Source organism: Pseudorca crassidens, chromosome 18 (genome assembly GCF_039906515.1).
Source record: "Pseudorca crassidens isolate mPseCra1 chromosome 18, mPseCra1.hap1, whole genome shotgun sequence".
NCBI classification, from domain to species: domain Eukaryota; kingdom Metazoa; phylum Chordata; class Mammalia; order Artiodactyla; family Delphinidae; genus Pseudorca; species Pseudorca crassidens.
This window is the reverse complement of record NC_090313.1, coordinates 47,995,936-48,015,128: the sequence shown is the minus strand read 5'-3', so window position 1 is coordinate 48,015,128 and position 19,193 is coordinate 47,995,936. Positions and strand designations below refer to the sequence as shown.

Genomic DNA, 19,193 nt, shown 5'->3' with positions numbered 1-19,193 from the left:
CCGGCACACTAGCCCCCTTCAGGCTGTGTTTACGTAGCCAACCCCAGTCCTCTCCCTGGAAACCGAACTCCGAAGCCCGAGCCTCAGCTCCCAGCCCCCACCCGCCCCGGCGGGTGAGCAGACAAGCCTCTCGGGCTGGTGAGTGTTGGTCGGCACCGATCCTCTGTGCGGGAATCTCTCCACTTTGCCCTCTGCATCCCTGTTGCTGCACTCTCCTCCGTGGCTCTGAAGCTTCCCCTCTGCCCACCCCCTGTCTCCACCAGCGAAGGGGCTTCTTAGTGTGTGGAAACATTTCCTCCTTCACAGCTCCCTCCCAGAGGTGCAGGTCCCGTCCCTATTGTTTTGTCTCTGTTTTTTCTTTTTTCTTTTGCCCTACACAGGTACGTGGTGAGTTTCTTGCCTTTTGGGAAGTCTGAGGTCTTCTGGCAGCGTTCAGTAGGTGTTTTGTAGGAGTTGTTCCACATGTACATGTATTTCTGATGTATTTGTGGGGAGGAAGGTGATCTCCACGTCTTACTCCTCTGTCATCTTGAAGGGCTCTTGAGCAGGATATTTTAATCTGAGACTTAAAAGTTTATTAAGAATGGGTTAAATGGAAAACAGGTGAGAGAGAAAACAGGCAAGGGAGGAAAGAAGACTAATTCAAAAGAAAAACTCTCCTCTTACAAATCACTCAATTACGCAACTTCCCACTCTTGCAAATGGACCATGTATATACTAGTTTACATCTCACCCATTCTACTCTTCTATTTTACTCCTAACCACAGTTCAATTAAATAAAAATGTACTAAATTCATTTACCTGAAAAATGCTGTGCTTTATGCAGTGTGGAATATAGATATAAGTAAGATGTAAGTCTTTCCCTCAGTTTTAGCATCTACATAGTAATTTGAGGAGCATCCAAAATATTGCTATACAGTGTAATAACAAAAAAGAAAGTGAAAATAAAGTGCGATAACAATGAAGAAATTTAAAGACTATAAAATGGAGAAGAGTTGAATAACGTGTCACGTAAGTTGTGTGACAAATACAAAAATATAGAAATGTCTAGCAAAATGATTTTTTCTAAGAGACTTGGGAGAGGGGGTAGGATGAGGAGAAAAGAGAAAGGTAAAGCCTTGTGCAAGGAGAATTTCAAGGGTGATGCTCTAGGATCTATTTGTTATTTTCCTCAAAATAACATATATTCCAGAATGTAAAGTTCAGAAGAAATGCAAAAGCATCGCATGACACCAATCCTGGCATTTTCCTAATTTTCTCACTGATAAAGAATTTAATAAATGTGTATACCTCACATATAATACTTTATATATAACAATATTGGTGACCCTACCACAAAACACATTACACATTTTCAAGCAAATATTTACAGTGAAACTACTCCACTCTAATTATACTTTTGACCAGGCTTTGCAATCGAAAAGTAACATAATTATTACTAAAAAGTCAATGTGATATATATGAAATAATTGTGCATGCCTTTTAAAGAATGTACTAAATTTGTATTTTTTAATATTAAGAAGTGTATGTAAAGAAAGCAAGTACTCGCAGAATAAAAATACAGTATACTACAGTTGAGTGCTATTCGTGAAATTTCATTTCGTAAAATTATAACAAAATTGTACACTATAGTTTAAAACAATTCAGTTAACAGATTAAAAGCTCACTAAATCATGATTGTTTAACGTAAATATCTATTTGCAAAAATGCATCCTTAACAACTTAGGTAACACACATATGCTTTCAGAATTTGTTGATGATCCAAACATTTGATATGTGTTTTAGCTAATAAGCACTAATACTTAAAACATAAAATTCCAGTGTTAACAACCCAAACTTTAAACACATTTTTATTCATTGTGCATTTAGTTTCCAAATTCTTCCAGTTTCTAAGATGTAAGAAGCTCACAATTTGCCATTTTAATAAGGTCTGTATAAATGCATTTAATATTCAAAATCTGACTTGTTGTCAGTCCTAATTAAAGTAAACAAAGCTTTGCAATGAATGAATTTAATTACTTTGAAACTAGTATGTCTAACTAAGATGAAAAGCAAATGAGTACAATCTAATCTCAGCAAAGAATATTTATGATTATAAGCTTTGTCAATAGCAAAGTGCACCAACTGTTCATATATCTGACTTCCAAGAAATACATGAATGCTAATCAGTTCATTAGAGGCTTCTAGGTTGTGATATTTAGCGACAGGATGTAGAAGCTTTCTTGTCCATGGAGTGTAATTGTACTCAGAATGAAAAATTGTTTCCAACAAAGCTTCATCCTTCCCACTTCTGATTTCCTGCTCGTTGCTTTTTATGAGCTACATACCTTTCAAGAAGCTGACATCATTCAGCTTCTGTGTCATATGAACACAAGTATGCATAGGTCCTGAGATCACCTGCTGAGCAGGATTCTACCACCTGTATTCTAAGCTCAGGAATTTATCTCAGGTCCTATGTTCCAGGTAACTGAGCTTCATAATTAGTACACATACAGTATATTACCAGAAACTGTATGCAAGCAAAACCTTTTATAAAATGCTTTCTATCTACAGGGAACAATAAAAAGTGCTTCAGTGAACAGTTCTTAATGATTATAATAAATTGTCACATATGAATATTTTAATATGATAAAATTGGGGGGGAAGCTAAGAATGATGAATCTGATACAATTCTACAATAACAAATTTTGTTTAAAAAGCATACTTTGCCAAATTAGAAGGTGTGGCAAATATATATTTGATGGATAAACACAGATTTTAGTTTTAAAAAAACAACCTTCTCAAATGTAGTGATAAAGGCATCCTGCCTAATAAAAGAAGAAACTGGGTGGATAGGAAACATATGAAAGGAAACAAACACATTAGCCTGAATTGATTGTTGCTGGAGTGCATTTTTATGATATCTCCCAAAAGAGACAGTGAAGAAAGCTAAAATTGAACTAATTAACAATTAAGCTGAAAGTATATAATACAATAAAATCTATGACAAGCCAGGTAATAATTTTGTGATTTGACAAATCTCAGGGGAGAAGAGATAGAAAGAGGAAAAGTAGTTACTTTATTTCAAGTATCTCAGTTTAAAATAAAATATTAGGAGTATCTATTTATAAGAGCTCGTTTAGAAGTGGGTTATCCTTTCATATAGAATTCTGAAGTTCATATGGAATTTTGATAATGCATAGTAGTAATACTTTATTAGAAGGCAAAAGACATCTAATTTCACAGAATGGTTTGGAAAGCAACTCAACATTAGTTTCTGGAAATAAAAAAAAAAGTTTACTACTTCAATCACTCATTAGAGATTAACTGACAAACTTAGTAAAACCGAAGATAATTGAATATCAAGGAACCTTAAATTAAGCAGGACACAATCCTAATGCTATTAGTTTTTATGTATATATGTATATCCACACACACACTTCCACATAAACATACACACACACATATTTTGTCAATGTTATTTTGGGTCTAGAGAATACCTACACCAGTAGTGACTGGATAGGTTCGGTTCTGATTTTGGAACCATGTCGTATTTCTAAAGGAGATTTTAAAGCTTCTTGAATATGAGTTAATTTTTAATATATAACAACTCTTGAAATTAAGCTGACTAGTCACAACAGTTTATAAAGTCTTCATCTGCTTCCTAAAACATTTCAAAAGTATCTAAATCACAACATGACATTAGATTCAAACTTCCTCAAATTGAGTTTTCCTATCCTTTCAGTTTACCATGAACATCAGAAGGAAATAGGGCATATGGAAGGAAAAAGATGAGACAACATATTATTCATATTAATAAAAAGGAAAAAAAGGATTGAAATCAATAAACTTCTATATTATTCTTGATAGGTAAAAGCCTTGATAAATTTCCTTGCAAGAAGGCAAAGGTTAAACCTTCTATAATTTGGCTCTTGGCTCTGTAGGGTGATCTCTGGTTATGCAAGTATACTTAAAATGTTAAGTAAATCGTACTCCTAATTGACTAGTGACTTAAGCTATTTAGATATCAAAGGATATGGACATCTTTGTCACAAACTTATCATGCAAGTCCTCAGGAGGGGGAAAGATTTTCAAATCTTTCTCAAGCTGTTGAAGCTGCCTTCCCATCTGCTTCAAATTCTTTTCCAGCGTTTCTACAGAAACTAAGAGAGAGAATATTATACGCATTAGAAGGACAAAATTATAATATAAAAAAGTAAAACACTCTAGAAACAAAACATTTGTGAAAAACCTTAAAATAATAATGGAAATCCACTAAAATAAATGAAAGGTAAATTTCATTTAAATTTTTTGATTTTTAAATCCAGAAATGAAGAAAATTTAATAAAAGATTATTTAAAACAGAAGATGAAATTTAGGAAAAGCTCACATGTACAAACCACATTCAAGAAATACTTTTTGTTGAAAATCAGAGTCCTTGACCTCTACAAACAAAACAAAATAAACAGTCTATTCAGAAAAAGAAGGCAAAGAAAGACAATTGTTTTTAAAATTAAAACTATTTCAATATAATTTTAGCATTTTTCAAAATCATGATCTTTTGAGAGGGAAAAATAAAATATACATGGAAAACATGGAGAAAGTATGCTCTTCTGTTCAAGGTCTCCCATGACAGGAATGAAAAGGTATCAGGGGTTATCTGAATAACATGTGAAACAAAGGTCAAACTTTCTTTAGTGGTACTATGAGGACAATCTGTGTTTATTAACTAATAAAGATTTTTTTGTGTGTACATTCTTGCCCAGTGCAAATCACAAGTGATTTCACATACAGCTAAACCCAGGATGGATGGATAGATGGCTGGATGGAAGAGAGATATACTATAATTTTTAATTAACATTTAAATTGAATGTGTTAGCACACCATTGGACAAAATCACATACTTAAAACATTATGATTAAGTTTGCTGATCAAATTTTATTACACACACACATCAAATTTGGGAAACCCCTAGTGAAAAGACAAATAAAATCTGAGGAACTCCCATGTAACAAAACGCACAAGGCAAACACTGGGAAGGAACATAGGTGGATTATTTGTTTTTTTCTGACACCTAATACTTCATTCCAATAGCTACCAATTCTCCAACGCCAACTGGGTGTCTCCCAATTCACTTCAATTCTGACATGCATTGCCTGGAGTTAGCCCAGAACCCACAGGTTTAAGGACTTAGTCCCACAAGACTGCCCTCACTTCACAGGACAGTCACAAGTCCCAGGGATCACCCATACTTCTAACCAATGATAAATTCAAGGGTTCCCATGCCCTCCCCACCAACCCATTTATTTTTTAGAATGTGAAAAATTATAATGTGAGTTCCCTCACAGAACTCAGGGAAGTACTTACTATACTTGCTACTACAGTTTTTATTATAAAGGATATAACTCAGGAATAGCCAAATGGAAGACATGCATAGGGCAAGGAATGGGGAGGGAGGGGGTAGCACAGTCTCCATGCTCTCTCCAGGTACGCTGCCCTCCCAGCATGTCCCTATGCTCACTACAGCAGAAGCTCCCTTAGCTTCGTCATTTCAGTCTCATCGCAGCTTCACGACACAGGCACGACTGAGTACATCACTGGCGATTGGTGACTGAACTGGAGCTCAGAGGGTGGGCTGAAAGTTCTAACCCTCTAATCACATGGTTGGTACCTCTGTCAACCAGTGCCCCCATCCTGAAGTTCCCTAAGCTGGCCCTCCTCCCCTTCTGCCTTGAGTCATCTCAGTAGCATACAAAATACACTCTCATCATTTAAGAAAGATTTTAGGAATCAGGAATAAGACCCAATATATAGTTTTTACTCTCCCGCATGGACACTGAAGTGCATGTCTGGTCAGAAGGCAGAACTCCAGTACCTGTGAGGAGGTATAAGATGAGTACGTTTTTGATTTATGAGTTGTCACCCTCAGAGCTGCCTAACAGCCTGGGCAGCCCTCAGAGGAGACCAGCTGCTTGTAATTGAACATAAAGCTATCCCAGTGAGTGAGTGCTTCTCAGTGGGAAGAGAGAAGGGCTTCAGGTTCAGATGAAAGGCTTATTAGGGGATCCTCTGAGCCTCTTCCAACTCATTGGTAGCAGTGGGTCAGGGACTACGTTCTATCACTGTGATATGAAGCAACTTCTCACTGGCTCAATTTCCACATGAGTGAAATAGGAAGAATCTCGCCTCATACCTTTACCTCACTGCTGTTTCATAAAGATCAAATGCTATGATATAGGATGAAGAATTTTTTTTAAATAAAATGGATTATGAGATGTTACTCTTATTCTTAGAACTCAGTAAGACATGAAGACCTTAAAGATTAAAGTCAGTAATATTAGAATCTAAGGAAACTTAAAAAAAAAATCGTCATCATCACCATCATCATCAACATGCCAGGAACAGTGTTGTAGAACTCAGGCTAAAAAGAAAAGTTGCTAATTTCAAGAGCAAAATGTTTGGGATGTTAGGAAGCTTTGGGGCATATTCAAACATTTAAGGTTGACATCATAAGGAGTAAGCAGGTTGTCTTAAAAAATGGTTCTGTGGCTACTCTACAGATAGAAATCCCATTAAGCCATTACTTAAGCTTCATCAGCACTATCTGATTACATTTATGTATTATAGTTAAGAGAATTTAAGTGTGATTGATCAACTTTTAGTGAAACCAGCAGTGCTGGTTTTTAAATGAAGACCAAAGCACAACTGAAAGAAAGAAATGTGTGTGCAAGTTCTAGGAGAATAAAATACAATCCAATGTTTGGGGCCATCTGATGGGTAAAACTAAAGAGTATTTAAGAATTTCTTTGGTGTTTTTCTTTTTCAGCAATTATGTTTACAAAGATAGCACCTTTATACATCCGTGAACATCATTTAGCCACACTTTTCTCATGTGTCAAGTTTTTTGAGGTCAGTGACTGTAATTTTTTGTATTAGAAATCCCAACTGGAGCAGAGAATTTTAAATTGTACACCCTCAAAGAAGTGTTAATTTACTGGTGTCTCTGTATCTGACCTGTGTATGAATTTTATCTTTCAACTTTGTCACATTTCTTGACCAAGAAATTAATCTTATTTTTTATTTTTAATTCCTTTTCATTATTTAGAAGTAACAAAACATAGCCATCATCAAACAGAATTCACTAGATTTTTTTAAGGCAATTTCAATTTTTGCATTTTACTCAATATTCAATCAGATGGGATGTCACCTCAGATACCATGTATCTCTGTCCCCAGCTAACTGCCCATCTGTAATCTCCACACGTTAGTGGGCAGCAGAACCATAAATTCTGTTTCCTGTGCTAGAAACCTGCTAGTCTTGACCCTTCCCTCTCCTGAACCCTCAGATCCAAAGGATCGTGACATTCCTCACATTTTACTTGACAAATAGGACCTACTTCCTTGCTAGGTTGAACACTATTCAAGGCATCTGGAACACTTTTCTCTGCCCTCTTGTCTCCTACTGTTTCTCTCAGAGCCATATCCACACTGTACATGGAAGTTTCCAGACAAACATTAATTTAAAGATGTCCCTTCCCTGCTTAAAAACCAGACAATAAACTGTTTACATGACAACATCGGAGTTCCACCCACAACTTGGCTCTACCTCCTAATCAGCCACACTTTACTCCCAAGTCAACAGTCCTGCTCGTAGCTCCCTTCCTCCCAAACCCTTTCATCTATTCCGTACCTGATGATGGAAGTACCGTGTCTATTTGCCTTGCCCACTCCACCCAAGCCATTCTTATTCATACTCTACAATATGAGTCCAAAACCCTGGTCAGGCCCCTGGTGACATGCCTTCCCTACGTGTCATACCTGGTAATTATCTCTATCTTTGCAATTACTACACTCTATTACTTTTATCGTTTTATGTGTCTTCCTCTCCCAACTAACTGGGGATTCCTAAGGGAAGAGAGCCATATTTTATTCATCTTTGTACCTGGGGTTACATAACATAGTGCAGATACTCAAATGTTTGTTGAAGGAATGGATTTTGTATTTAACTTTAACCTCTTGAGATAAAAGCATTAAAAATGGGAAAATATAACAGATTAAATATCTAAAACCTTAAAATCCAAGACACAGACTTTTCTCCAAGTGCCTAGTTATTATGATAATTATACACTAGAGGTGTTAGAAAAGTTCTGAATAAAAGTCAAAATCACAACCATAAATATTTAGATTTACAGAAATCATGAATATAGGCTCTCTGTAATATGATGCCCTCTATGATTTACCACGTTAAGATTTCAAATAAAAAAGGAGAAATTGTATACATTTAAGTAATCTCTGTAATTAAATAATAATTGTCTATGAATATCTCATGGAGGTATTGGTCATTATTTTATAACAAGCTTACTAAGAAATGTCACAGTCATTCTTACATAGCATGATACATTTCAGGGAAGTTGATTCCTTTAAAGAATGCTTAAACAGCAACTTATTAACAAAAAACTGTAAACATTCAAACTAAATTACCCTCCCTATGCTCCTAGACACAATTGTTTTGTGAGAGAAACTAGAGCCTATAGCATTTCAAGCTTTCAACATAGTGATTTTTCCTAGACGATTGTAATAATAAAGGTATTAATAAAGCTGTAAGAATATTTCACAAATGCACATTAAAAATAATAAAATGAATGGACAAGATGGACAAAAACCTCAGTACCATTAAAAGAAATCCCTAACATTAAATAGGCCTAGAACAAAATCTAAGATCTACAGTATCATTATAACATTCATTATGTTGATGGAAAAGCATAAAACTGAAATAAGATGGTAAAAAAAGCAGAAACTCAAAATAAATTGCAGCTTGGTTTATAACAGGCAAAGGTGTAAACTGAAAGAAGCAATGCTAAGTGACTGGCCAGTCACCCTCAGCTTGTCTTCTGCTCAGCTTTTCCTTCTTCCCATTGTTCTGATTCTTGATGGAACTCCACATAATAATACATTATAATTTGCATCCCCTAATTAACTTATTATATTGGGTTGGCCAAAAAGCTCGTTTGGGTTTTTCCATAAGATATTACAGAAAAATCCGAATGAACTTTTTGTCCAACCCAGTACTACAGAGGACCCCTGACTTACATTCCACTTAACAATTTTTCAACTTTACGACGGTGGGGAGAGCTATGCATTCAATAGAAACCATACTTCATATACTGAATGCTGACCTTTTCCCAGGATAGCAATATGTGGTACACACTTTTGTGATGATGGACAGCAAGCCGCAGTTCCTAGTCAGCCATGCAAGAGTAAACAATCGATACGCTTACAAACCATTCTGTACCCAAAGAACCATTCTGGTTTTCACTTTCAGCACAGTATTCAATAAATTGCATGAGCTATTCAACACCTTATTATAAATTAGGCTTAGTGTTAGATGATTTTACCTAACTATAGGTTAATGTAAGTGTTCTGAACACGTGTAAGTTAGGCCAGGCTAAGCTATGAACTTTGGTAGGTTAGGTGTATTCAATGAATTTTCAACTTATGGTATTTTCAACTTGCAATGGGTTTATCTGGATGTAACATCATCATAAGTCAAGGAAGATCTATACATGCAATGACGGTTTTGCTGTTACCTTTTTTATATACATCACACTGCAAAGGAATTGCCTATATTTGTTATGGAGTCTGGAGAGAGGACAGGTAGGCAGAAGGCAAGCAGAGGAAATGACAAGCACAACCAGTGAAAGGGCTCCAGTCGGTTCTGCTGACCCATTTCCCCCACTCTGGGCAGAAAAGAGGCAGCTTTGTCCTCTCTGACTATAAAGAAGGTGCTAAAGGCATAACAACCTTTTTACAAGAGAAAACAATATTAGTGGGAGAAGCCTATCTAATGGAAAATCATGTTTACCTATAAGAATTTGAAAACTCCTTTCTGCAAATAAGATGTTCAAGAAAATGGTAAATATTAAAGAAAAGAGGCCCGTAATAGAGATGTTCGTAACAATATTCAAAATATTCCCTCAAGATAATGGTTTTGTGTGCATGTTTGTGGGAGGGAGGTGTGGCTGCTTTTAATGTGGCCCATGATAAATATAGACTAACTGACATGCAAATTATGAGATGAGTTTTCATGTATGGCTATTGGAGACCATGCAGCCTAACAAGTCCTGGACTGCATGCATATCTCTAAACTTGAAAAATTCCAGATTTTTTCTCCTGCTTAGATCTTTCCCCTGAACTCCAACTGCCCATTGAGTATCTTTACTTAATATTTAATAGGCATCTTAAACTCACATTTTCAAATTGGAACTTATCTTCCTTCTGGAATCTGCTCCTGCACCTCAGTAAATGATTGGTGTTATGACTCCTCTCTTTCCCTCATACCCCACACACCCAATCACAGAGTAAATGCTGTTGATTTCTACCTTCAATGTAGGTGCATTGCCTAAGTCCTTCTCACCTCCCTTGCTACAACCTCTCGGTCCCAGCCAACATGCTCTCTCCCCTGGATTATTCTTACAGCATCAAACTGGTTTCACTGCATCTGCCCATTGTTCCTCTACATTTTTCCCCAAAGAAGCAGCCAAAGCAATCCTTTGAAAATGCAAGCCAGATGTCACTCTTTTGCTCAAAGCCCTTCCAATGGCTCCCCATCTCAGAGCAAAGTCAAAATCCTTATAATGGCCAATAACGTCCTATTGGATCTGCTACCTTTCTGACCGTATCTCCCATTACGCCCTCCCCCCCCCACCCCCGCCTCCCTCTGATCCAGTCTCACATCCATTTCTAGGGCTTAGGCACCTGCTCTTCCCTCTGCCTAGAGTGCTTCTCTCACACACCTTGTCATGCCTCCTCACTCCTCTGTCAGGCTTTCACGCAAAGGCCTTCTCTATGGGGCCTTCTCTGACCTCCCAACCTACATTCCAAAAAACAAACAAAAAAACACCGGGCCTAGGATTCCACAGCTAACCACCTGACATAATATACATTGACTTCTTTCTTTGTTCTGTATCCACTACCTAAAATGTAAATTTCAAGAGAGTAGAGACTTTTTCCTTTGTGTTCATATACTACTCTATCCAGTACCCCAAATGGAACCTGAGACAGAAGAGGCATTCAGAAAACAACTCACGAAATACTGAATGAATGAATCTTATGTAAGCCACTGTTACTTTTTTTTCTGTCACTCAAAGTCAGTCTAATCCTTATTCTTTTTTGTTTGGTTGGTTTTTTTTGTGTGTGTTTGTCTAATCCTTATTAATACAAGTGCCTAGGACAGTGTCTACCATGCAGCAAGAGTTCGATAAACTTTTTGGAAAGAATTCTTTCCTTATAGGGTCAAAACATCAAAAACTATTAATGAGCACTAGCTCTTTTTTCCGTAAAATATGTAGTTTGACAGACAGCTACTGAGAAGCTGCCATCCAGGTGACAGACATATTTACATGACACAAGGGTCTCCCAACGGATCAGTTTTAAATCTTTGCTTCTGAGGACAGAGGGGAAGATTAACTAAAAAGACATTTTCTTTAGGTTTTCCTATGAAGGAGAGTAAACATCTGTTTAGATGTTTCTATTACTTCTATCATCTATGTTCAGTATTAGTTCATATTTCCATATGGCATTCCTCAATATTTCTGGGCTGATAAATTTGATTTTACATAACATGCAAACACCTCCAGGAAAAAAATAACTATAAGTTGTTGAAGAGTTGCTGGAGACTAGTTGTTTTCAAAGGTTGTTTAGTAGTAGGAACCCTTTTTCAAAAGAAATTTTATATCAAAGTTCAAAATATGAATTAATAATAGTGTCAGGCTGAAGCACAGAAGAGTAAATAGAATTTTCCATATTCCATTCCTTATGCTATTATGTCCAATTGGAGAAAATGCATTGAGCTGTACATTTATGATTTGTACAATTTCCTCTATGTATATTATTATCTAATTTTTAGAAAGTACAACAGTTTTTCAATAACACAAATCTACAGAATTCTTGGCCTTTGTACTCTAAAGCTTGCATGATTTTTAGGCAAGACAGTTGGAATCCGTTCAAACAATTTTCGAGAATATATATTAAAATTCTATAATATTATATTATATCCATGCTTACCTGCATCATTAATGACAGCATAGGCAGATGTGTGTAAACAAGGGGCAAGACGAGAATAAAGACGCAGACCTACTAGAAAATGGACTTGAGGATACGGGGAGGGAGAAGGGTAAGCTGTGACAAAGTGAGAGAGTGGCATGGACACATATACTCTACCAAATGTAAAACAGATAGCTAGTGGGAAGCAGCCACATAGCACAGGGAAATCAGCTTGGTGCTTTGTGACCACCTAGAGGGTGGGATAGGGAGGGTGGGAGGGAGACAGATTCAAGAGGGAAGAGATATGGGGACATATGTATATGTATAGCTGATTCACTTTGTTATAAAGCAGAAACTAACACACCATTGTAAAGCAATTATACTCCAATAAAGATGTTAAAGAAAAAAAGAAAGAACCACTGAAAAACAACTACAACAAATGTAGAGAATATTTACATAGTGCTTACTAGGTGCTACATACAAGCTTTATAAATATGTACACATACAAACCTATTTAATCCTCACACCAAACCTCTAAATTAATACTACTATTATCCCCATTTTATATACAAGAAAACTGAGTCCTAGAGAGGATAAGAAACTCATCCAAGGTTATTCCTCTGGCAATGGGCAGAGTTGGGGTTTGAACCCCAGGTGTCTAGCTCCAGAGTCCATGACTGTAATAACAGCCTCTCCTATAATATAATGCCTCTATCACGTTTTTATTTCACCCACTGAAATCATTTATTGGAATTACTGTAATTGTCACTGCCTGTCAATAAAAACTCCTTAAATTCAGTGGCATATTATGAATTTCAGCTTTAACTGCTTCAGTATTTGCATATGATGATATAAGAAAAAGGTATTTCGAAGCTCATCAACAATAACCCTTAAACACCAAAACATTTCACAATATAAACGCTTTCTATATATAAAGCTAACAGTGCAGTTACCCTTAACTATTTCATAATACTCAGAGATGATGGTGCTGCCTCCATGCACTTATAGGAGTGATGACAAGGATGACTGGAGTGGGTTGAAGAGTGTCCCCCAAACTCCATGTCCACCCAGAACATCAGAAAGTGACTTATTTTGAAACAGGGTCTTGCAAAGAGAATTAGTTAAAGATCTCAAGATGAAACCATCCTGGATCTAGGGTGGGCCCTAAATCAAGTGATTGCTTTCATTAAAAAGAGATGTGAGGATACAAAGACATGGAGAAGAAAGCAATATAAAAATAGAGGCACAGAGATGCCAAGGATTGCTGGCAGCCACTAGAAGCTTAGAGAGAGGCATTGGATGGTTTCTCCCGAGAGACTACAGAAGAAACCAATCCTACCGACACCTTGATTTCAGATTTCTGTATTCCTGAACAGTTAGAGAATAAATTTATGTTGTTTAAAGTGACCTGGTATGTGGTGATAGTTTATGGCAGCCCTAGGAAACTAAAACTACTAATTCAAGATTTTGCAAGCTATATAAACACAGTCTGGTTTTGGGAAGCAGTTGGCAATTCTACCTTCGGCATCTTATCAGCTCCATGCCTCTTCACCCAGTTGGTAACATGTCAGTTTTGTGAGTAATGAGATTCAACAGACAGCCATAACTGTGTTTGCTCCATCCACTGCTTAGGTTTCTTTATAGTATACAAATTTGTTATGTTAAGCTATCCTTCAAAATGCTGGAAAATTTTCTTTCATCTACCTGGTTTGTAATTTCTCACTTCATGTTGCAAAACTGAAGTGCAGTAAATACTGCTTCCCAGCCAGCAGTCTAAGAATAAGACCTTGGTCATCACTGTTGATCCTGTCCTGTTACTTGATGTTAGCTATGGCTCATAGGTGACACTGATAGAACTATCCAAATAGCTATTTCAAATCTGTAGCTGGCCAAAAATCTGCAAACACTGTAAACTGTTAGTTTCTTGAAAAGATTAATGCTGTATTGATGCCACTTTCAGTCTGCTAACCTCCAAAAAAGATACAGAGGTCTTCCTGGTGTGGTTTTCTTCTTCATCATCATCTATCAGCCCAAGCAGCAGCCAATTCAGGAAATGTTCCTAGCTCAGTATCTTAAAAAGCAATCTTTAGCTGCAAGTAGTTCCTCCATGTCAGTGTTCTTCAACGTCACTCTAAAGAATCCTTAATCCTTCTAGAGATTCTGGCCATGTTCTGTCTATATTCCTTTCTGCTGCCTTCCAAAATAGTTTACATTTGCACCATAAAATAGTGTAATACAACCTTATCACACTCAGGTCTCCAATTTAAACTTTTGATGCCAATCTACATAGATAATCCTTGGAAATAAACTGGCAGGACTTAAATAAAATGTTGCTCATCAAACAACTTGGACCTAGTGGCTCTTTACCAGTACACTGCACTCCCAGTACACTAGAAATATTTTTCATAAATCCTGCAATTACCTTGTGAATGGTTCAGTTATATTTCATCATAACTTTTTATGTTAAAAGTATTAATTTGCTGAATGTAAAATTTTATATATATAGTCCTTTTAGTAAGTATATGGAAACCTACATATGAATTGCCTTTTAAAAATAAATTTATTTTTAAATTATATTTAGCTTGTAGTAATATTAGAATTGTTTTACAGTCCCTGAGTATATGTATTAGATGGCTACAGACAGTCAAAGTAGTTGAGATATAACTACACAGGAGTCATAAACTAGCTTTCCAGACATAGCTTCTTACTCTTCATCTATATGTGGAATCAATGGTACACAAGTAGGAGACATCGAATACTTTCACTATTTCCACAGGACAATGAAAAAAAAAAGGTAAAACCATCTATTCATACCTCACATTTAGAAAACTGTCAACAGATAGTTCAGAGTGTTACTAGTCTTTGTTAGCTACTTGCTTATAAGAAAATTACAACTATTAAAGTAGCAAAACAGGGAGAAGTGGTAAAGAAATATATGTAGGGATATAATGAGTAAAAGACATGATAACACAAACAAAAAATTAGTACACTTAGTTCAGTGTAAATGAATGAATTTTAAAATAAGATCCAGGATGCCACAGATCTCACCCTGAAAATTAAATGTAAATGCTCATGAATATATTTATTTAGAATGCCTCAATATTTCCTCATACATGTACTAATTTATGTGTCTATTCAAAAAAAGTAATTGAGGCATACTTGGAATTATTTAAAATCATGTGATAATTCATGGTTTGTGTAAGAACCTTTGCTATTCCTAAATTGATTACTAGTGAACATCCAACACAGCAGGTCTAGGGCTGTTTCTTCAAATTATCTGATAAAGTAAAAAATCATGCAGTATAGGCCACTCTATTCTAAAGCCAAAAAACTAAGCAAGAAGAATGTCTTAAATTATTGGATTAGTTTGCTAGGGCTGCCATCACAAAATGCCACAGACTGGGTGGCTTAAACAATAGAATTTATTTTCTCACAGTTCAAAATGTTGGTAAGTTTGATTTCTTCTGAAACATCTCTCCTTGGCTTGCAGGTAGCCACCTTCTCTCTGTGTCCTCACATGGCTGGTCTGGTATGCACACTCCTGATGTCTCTCTGGGTCTAAATTTCCTCTTCTTATAAGCACATAGGTCAGATTGTACTAGGGCTCACCCTATGGGTCCCATTTTAACTTAAGCACCACTTTAAAGACCCTCTCTCCATATACAGTCACATTCTGAGGTACAAGGGGTCAGGGTTTCAACAAACAAAGGGCTTCAATATATGGGGACAGAATTCAGCCCATAACAGAATATATTTTGTGCTCTTTATTGACAATTAAAGCAATATCCTACATGGTTGTCTTCTGTAACTAAATTATCTTACTATAAATGCCCCCACCAACAACAATGTGTCCTGTCAAATTATTTCATTGTATTGTCAGAAATATACATTAAGAATGTGTATTTTCATAAAACTCTTAATACTTTACAATTGGTTTAAAATACCAAAAGAATTTATTTATCTTGCAAAATTATGAGGCCCCAACTTTAATCTCCATGACTTAATGGTTCCGACTAACACCATGTTGGTTGTGTTGTTAATTTTGTTGCATAATAAACATTTTTATATATTTACCATATACACTTAAAATATAAAATGCAGTTGAATTAATAACTAATACTGAATATCTAAAATACATATCCAACTTGCTAATACATTTTAATTGGCATTTTTGGAAGTCTATAGTATAAGGAGGTTAATGGAAGCCTTTGAAAATGCTTTTTGCTTGTTACAGCAGATGAATTTGAAATTTTCAAACACTCTGCATTTCCAGGTGACAGCCACCTGGAAATTAAGCGTTCTAAGTGCTCACAGTAGGTGAATAAAAGACAAGCATTCAGTATTTAGTAAGGCATTTATCATAAAATGTTGGAAAGTCATGAGGAATTGAAAACCAGGAGATGTATTTGACTAGACAAATATTTGGGCCAGACCAAGGTATTACTAGCTAAAAGCAAACAAACAGTCTTAAAAGCAGAGAGGTCTATAAAACAGAGCAAACAAAAACTCAAATATAAAACATCAAAGAATGCTCCTGAAAGGTGAAAATGTGGAAATGGTAAAAGTGAAAAAAATTTATAATGGGCAATCATTAAATCCACTCTGATAATACACTGAATATTGTCCTTTCTCAAGAAGCTAATTTCATTCCCAGCAGTTCCAGGAATAGTCTCTAATCTAGAGTAGTAGTTCTTGAATAGTGGTCTAAGATTTTCTGGAAAACCTATGAATTTATCATTAAAGAAAGATTGGAATACACAGAAACTTAGGTGAGGTTCCCAGCAAGCATCAGGAAAAAGTACCAAAGGGAAAGGGACATTTGCTTTAAGGTACCTGACAAAGGAGAGACCTAGACAACATTCTAGGCCACAGCTGCCACTTCCCACAGAACCTACCACACAGCTCTCAGCTGACGTGCTGAAGGCTAGAGGCAGGGGAAATGAGAAAAAGGAAATCAGAAGAAAGTGAGCCAAAAAGGACATTTCTCAAGTAAATAAAATCTGGGGAGGACAGAGTAAGGGAGTAGGAATCAAGAGCCACATTTTTTTTTTTTTTTTTTTTTGGTGGTATGCAGGCCTCTCACTGTTGTGGCCTCTCCTGTTGCAGAGCACAGGCTCCGGACGCGCAGGCTCAGAGGCCATGGCTCACGGGCCCAGCCGCTCCGCGGCATGTGGGATCTTCTCGGACCGGGGCACGAACCCGTGTCCCCTGCATCGGCAGGCGGACTTTCAACCACTGCGCCACCAGGGAAGCCCCAAGAGCCACATTTTACAGCACATCATGATCTACACACTGAAGTGTAGCTGGAGATGGCAAGTAAGATGTTGGATATGCAAGTGTGGAGCTCAGAAGGAAGTCTGGGATATAAATCTGTAAGTCATTAATGTAACGATGCTATTTAAGCCCTTGGAGACTAAAGAGATCACCTAAGGAGAAGCAACAGAGAGAAAAAAGAGAAGGACTCAGTATTAGGCTAATAATATAAGCAATACTTAGAGGGTGCATAGAAAAAGGGGAGGAAGTTGCGTATATAAAGAGAGGAGACAGTTGGGACAGAAGTCAGGTGTGAGTGAGGTAACCAGGGCTGCACCAAGACACAGAAACCACACCTTGGACAAGCAGCAAGACAGAGCACAGTTTCTGACACAGTAATCACACAACACATGCTTCTTAAATGAATGAGTGAACAAGTGAGTTACAGACTAGACTAGCATGGTATCTCTAGAATTCAGAGTTAACTATTTAGGGAAAAATGGAAATATATGGAAGAGCTATAATACCTTAAAAAAGACATGGGCTGAACAAGGTGACACTGTAAATTTACCTTGGTTTTATTTTAATATACTCCAAACCCCCCCAAAGTTTGGTCATATTTTCTATTCATTAATAAAATACCATTCCAAATTAATATGAAACAGGTTATTGTGAATAATCAATAAAACCATCATAGATTAGAGTTCATTAATTTCAATTGTTTAGACAAGGGAAAAATGTATTCAACCCTTAGAAGTCCATAAAGGAAAGAAATATTACAATGGTATACAGAAACACAATAATGATCAAAAAATATTTTCACTGAAATACAACAGAAAAGCTGTAAGCCGTTATCTTTTAGCAAAGAAGCAGCCCTAATGAAGTAGATTCTTGAAAACTGTCATACGGGTAAGCTCATTAGTTACAATGAAAGCTCCCCCTGCTGATCCAGGAGTACCTAATGGCCAGGATATGTTATGTCTCAAAAACAAAGGTACTTTTAAATTCATGTGATAGCTCACTGAGGAGATTTCAAATCTGGAAACTTTCAAATGATGATGTATAATATAAGAGCACCGAAATTTTCCAAAGAAAACAAAGACTTATTTCATCCAAGACTACATTAATTCCTCTAAAATCTCATCCATTAATAGGGTAATAAACTCATGAAAAGAAATCTAGCTCAACAATCACCTACACAGTAAAAAAATATTCTCTCAGTGATGGCTTTTCTATTTCAAATATGAAGTTGGCTACTCCCTGTGAAACACATTCTCAGTATCTGCTGGCCCATACACATATGCATGCCTCCGCTATAAAAGATGGAAACTAAAACCCCTAAAGGCCCCAAAATGCCCCCCAGAAACACCAAGAAAGAAAACAAACAGAAGAATATCATTACCAAGTTACAACTCTGCAAGCAAACTCATATGAAAGTTACATACTTTTCAAAAGCAAAATATTGTAATATTTATACAGAATTTTAAGTACAATCAAATGAGTCAAAATAGATAAATGACATTTATCTTAATTCATAGCAAAAACTGCTAGAAAATGTATTATACAATAAAAAATACATCTGAAAGAGAAGTATGTTCCAGCTTACTATTTTGTTTAAGAACTAGTAGGAAAAATAGTAAAGTGACCAGAAATTCAAACTGCTATTATGAGAAAATGCCCACATTGATTTTATTTTTGCTAAAAACCTAATGCTGATGTAAGCTATTAACTACTCAACCATCTTTTACCCAGAAAAAGAAATTGCTCTATATTTCAAGGCACTTGAAGGTAGCACTTCTTCACCTAGTACTCTGTTGCTTATCAAGCTTAATATTCATCAAGAACACGCATTTTCAATTCTTTTTCATCCCATTTACTTAAATTTTATTCCAGAATTCCAGAAATCTCATTATAAGAAAG

General features: G+C 36.3%; 1 protein-coding gene across 3 annotated transcripts in view; it reads right to left on the bottom strand.

Moving 5' to 3' along the window:
• DIAPH3 (diaphanous related formin 3) overlaps positions 1 to 19,193 on the bottom strand; it is a 551,502-nt gene that overhangs the window by 208,654 nt on the left and 323,655 nt on the right. For all 3 annotated transcript variants that reach the window (XM_067713991.1, XM_067713992.1, XM_067713993.1), the window contains one exon: positions 4,019 to 4,142. In XM_067713991.1, coding sequence (XP_067570092.1) covers positions 4,019 to 4,142 — 124 coding nt within the window. The remainder of the gene's footprint in view (positions 1 to 4,018; positions 4,143 to 19,193) is intronic.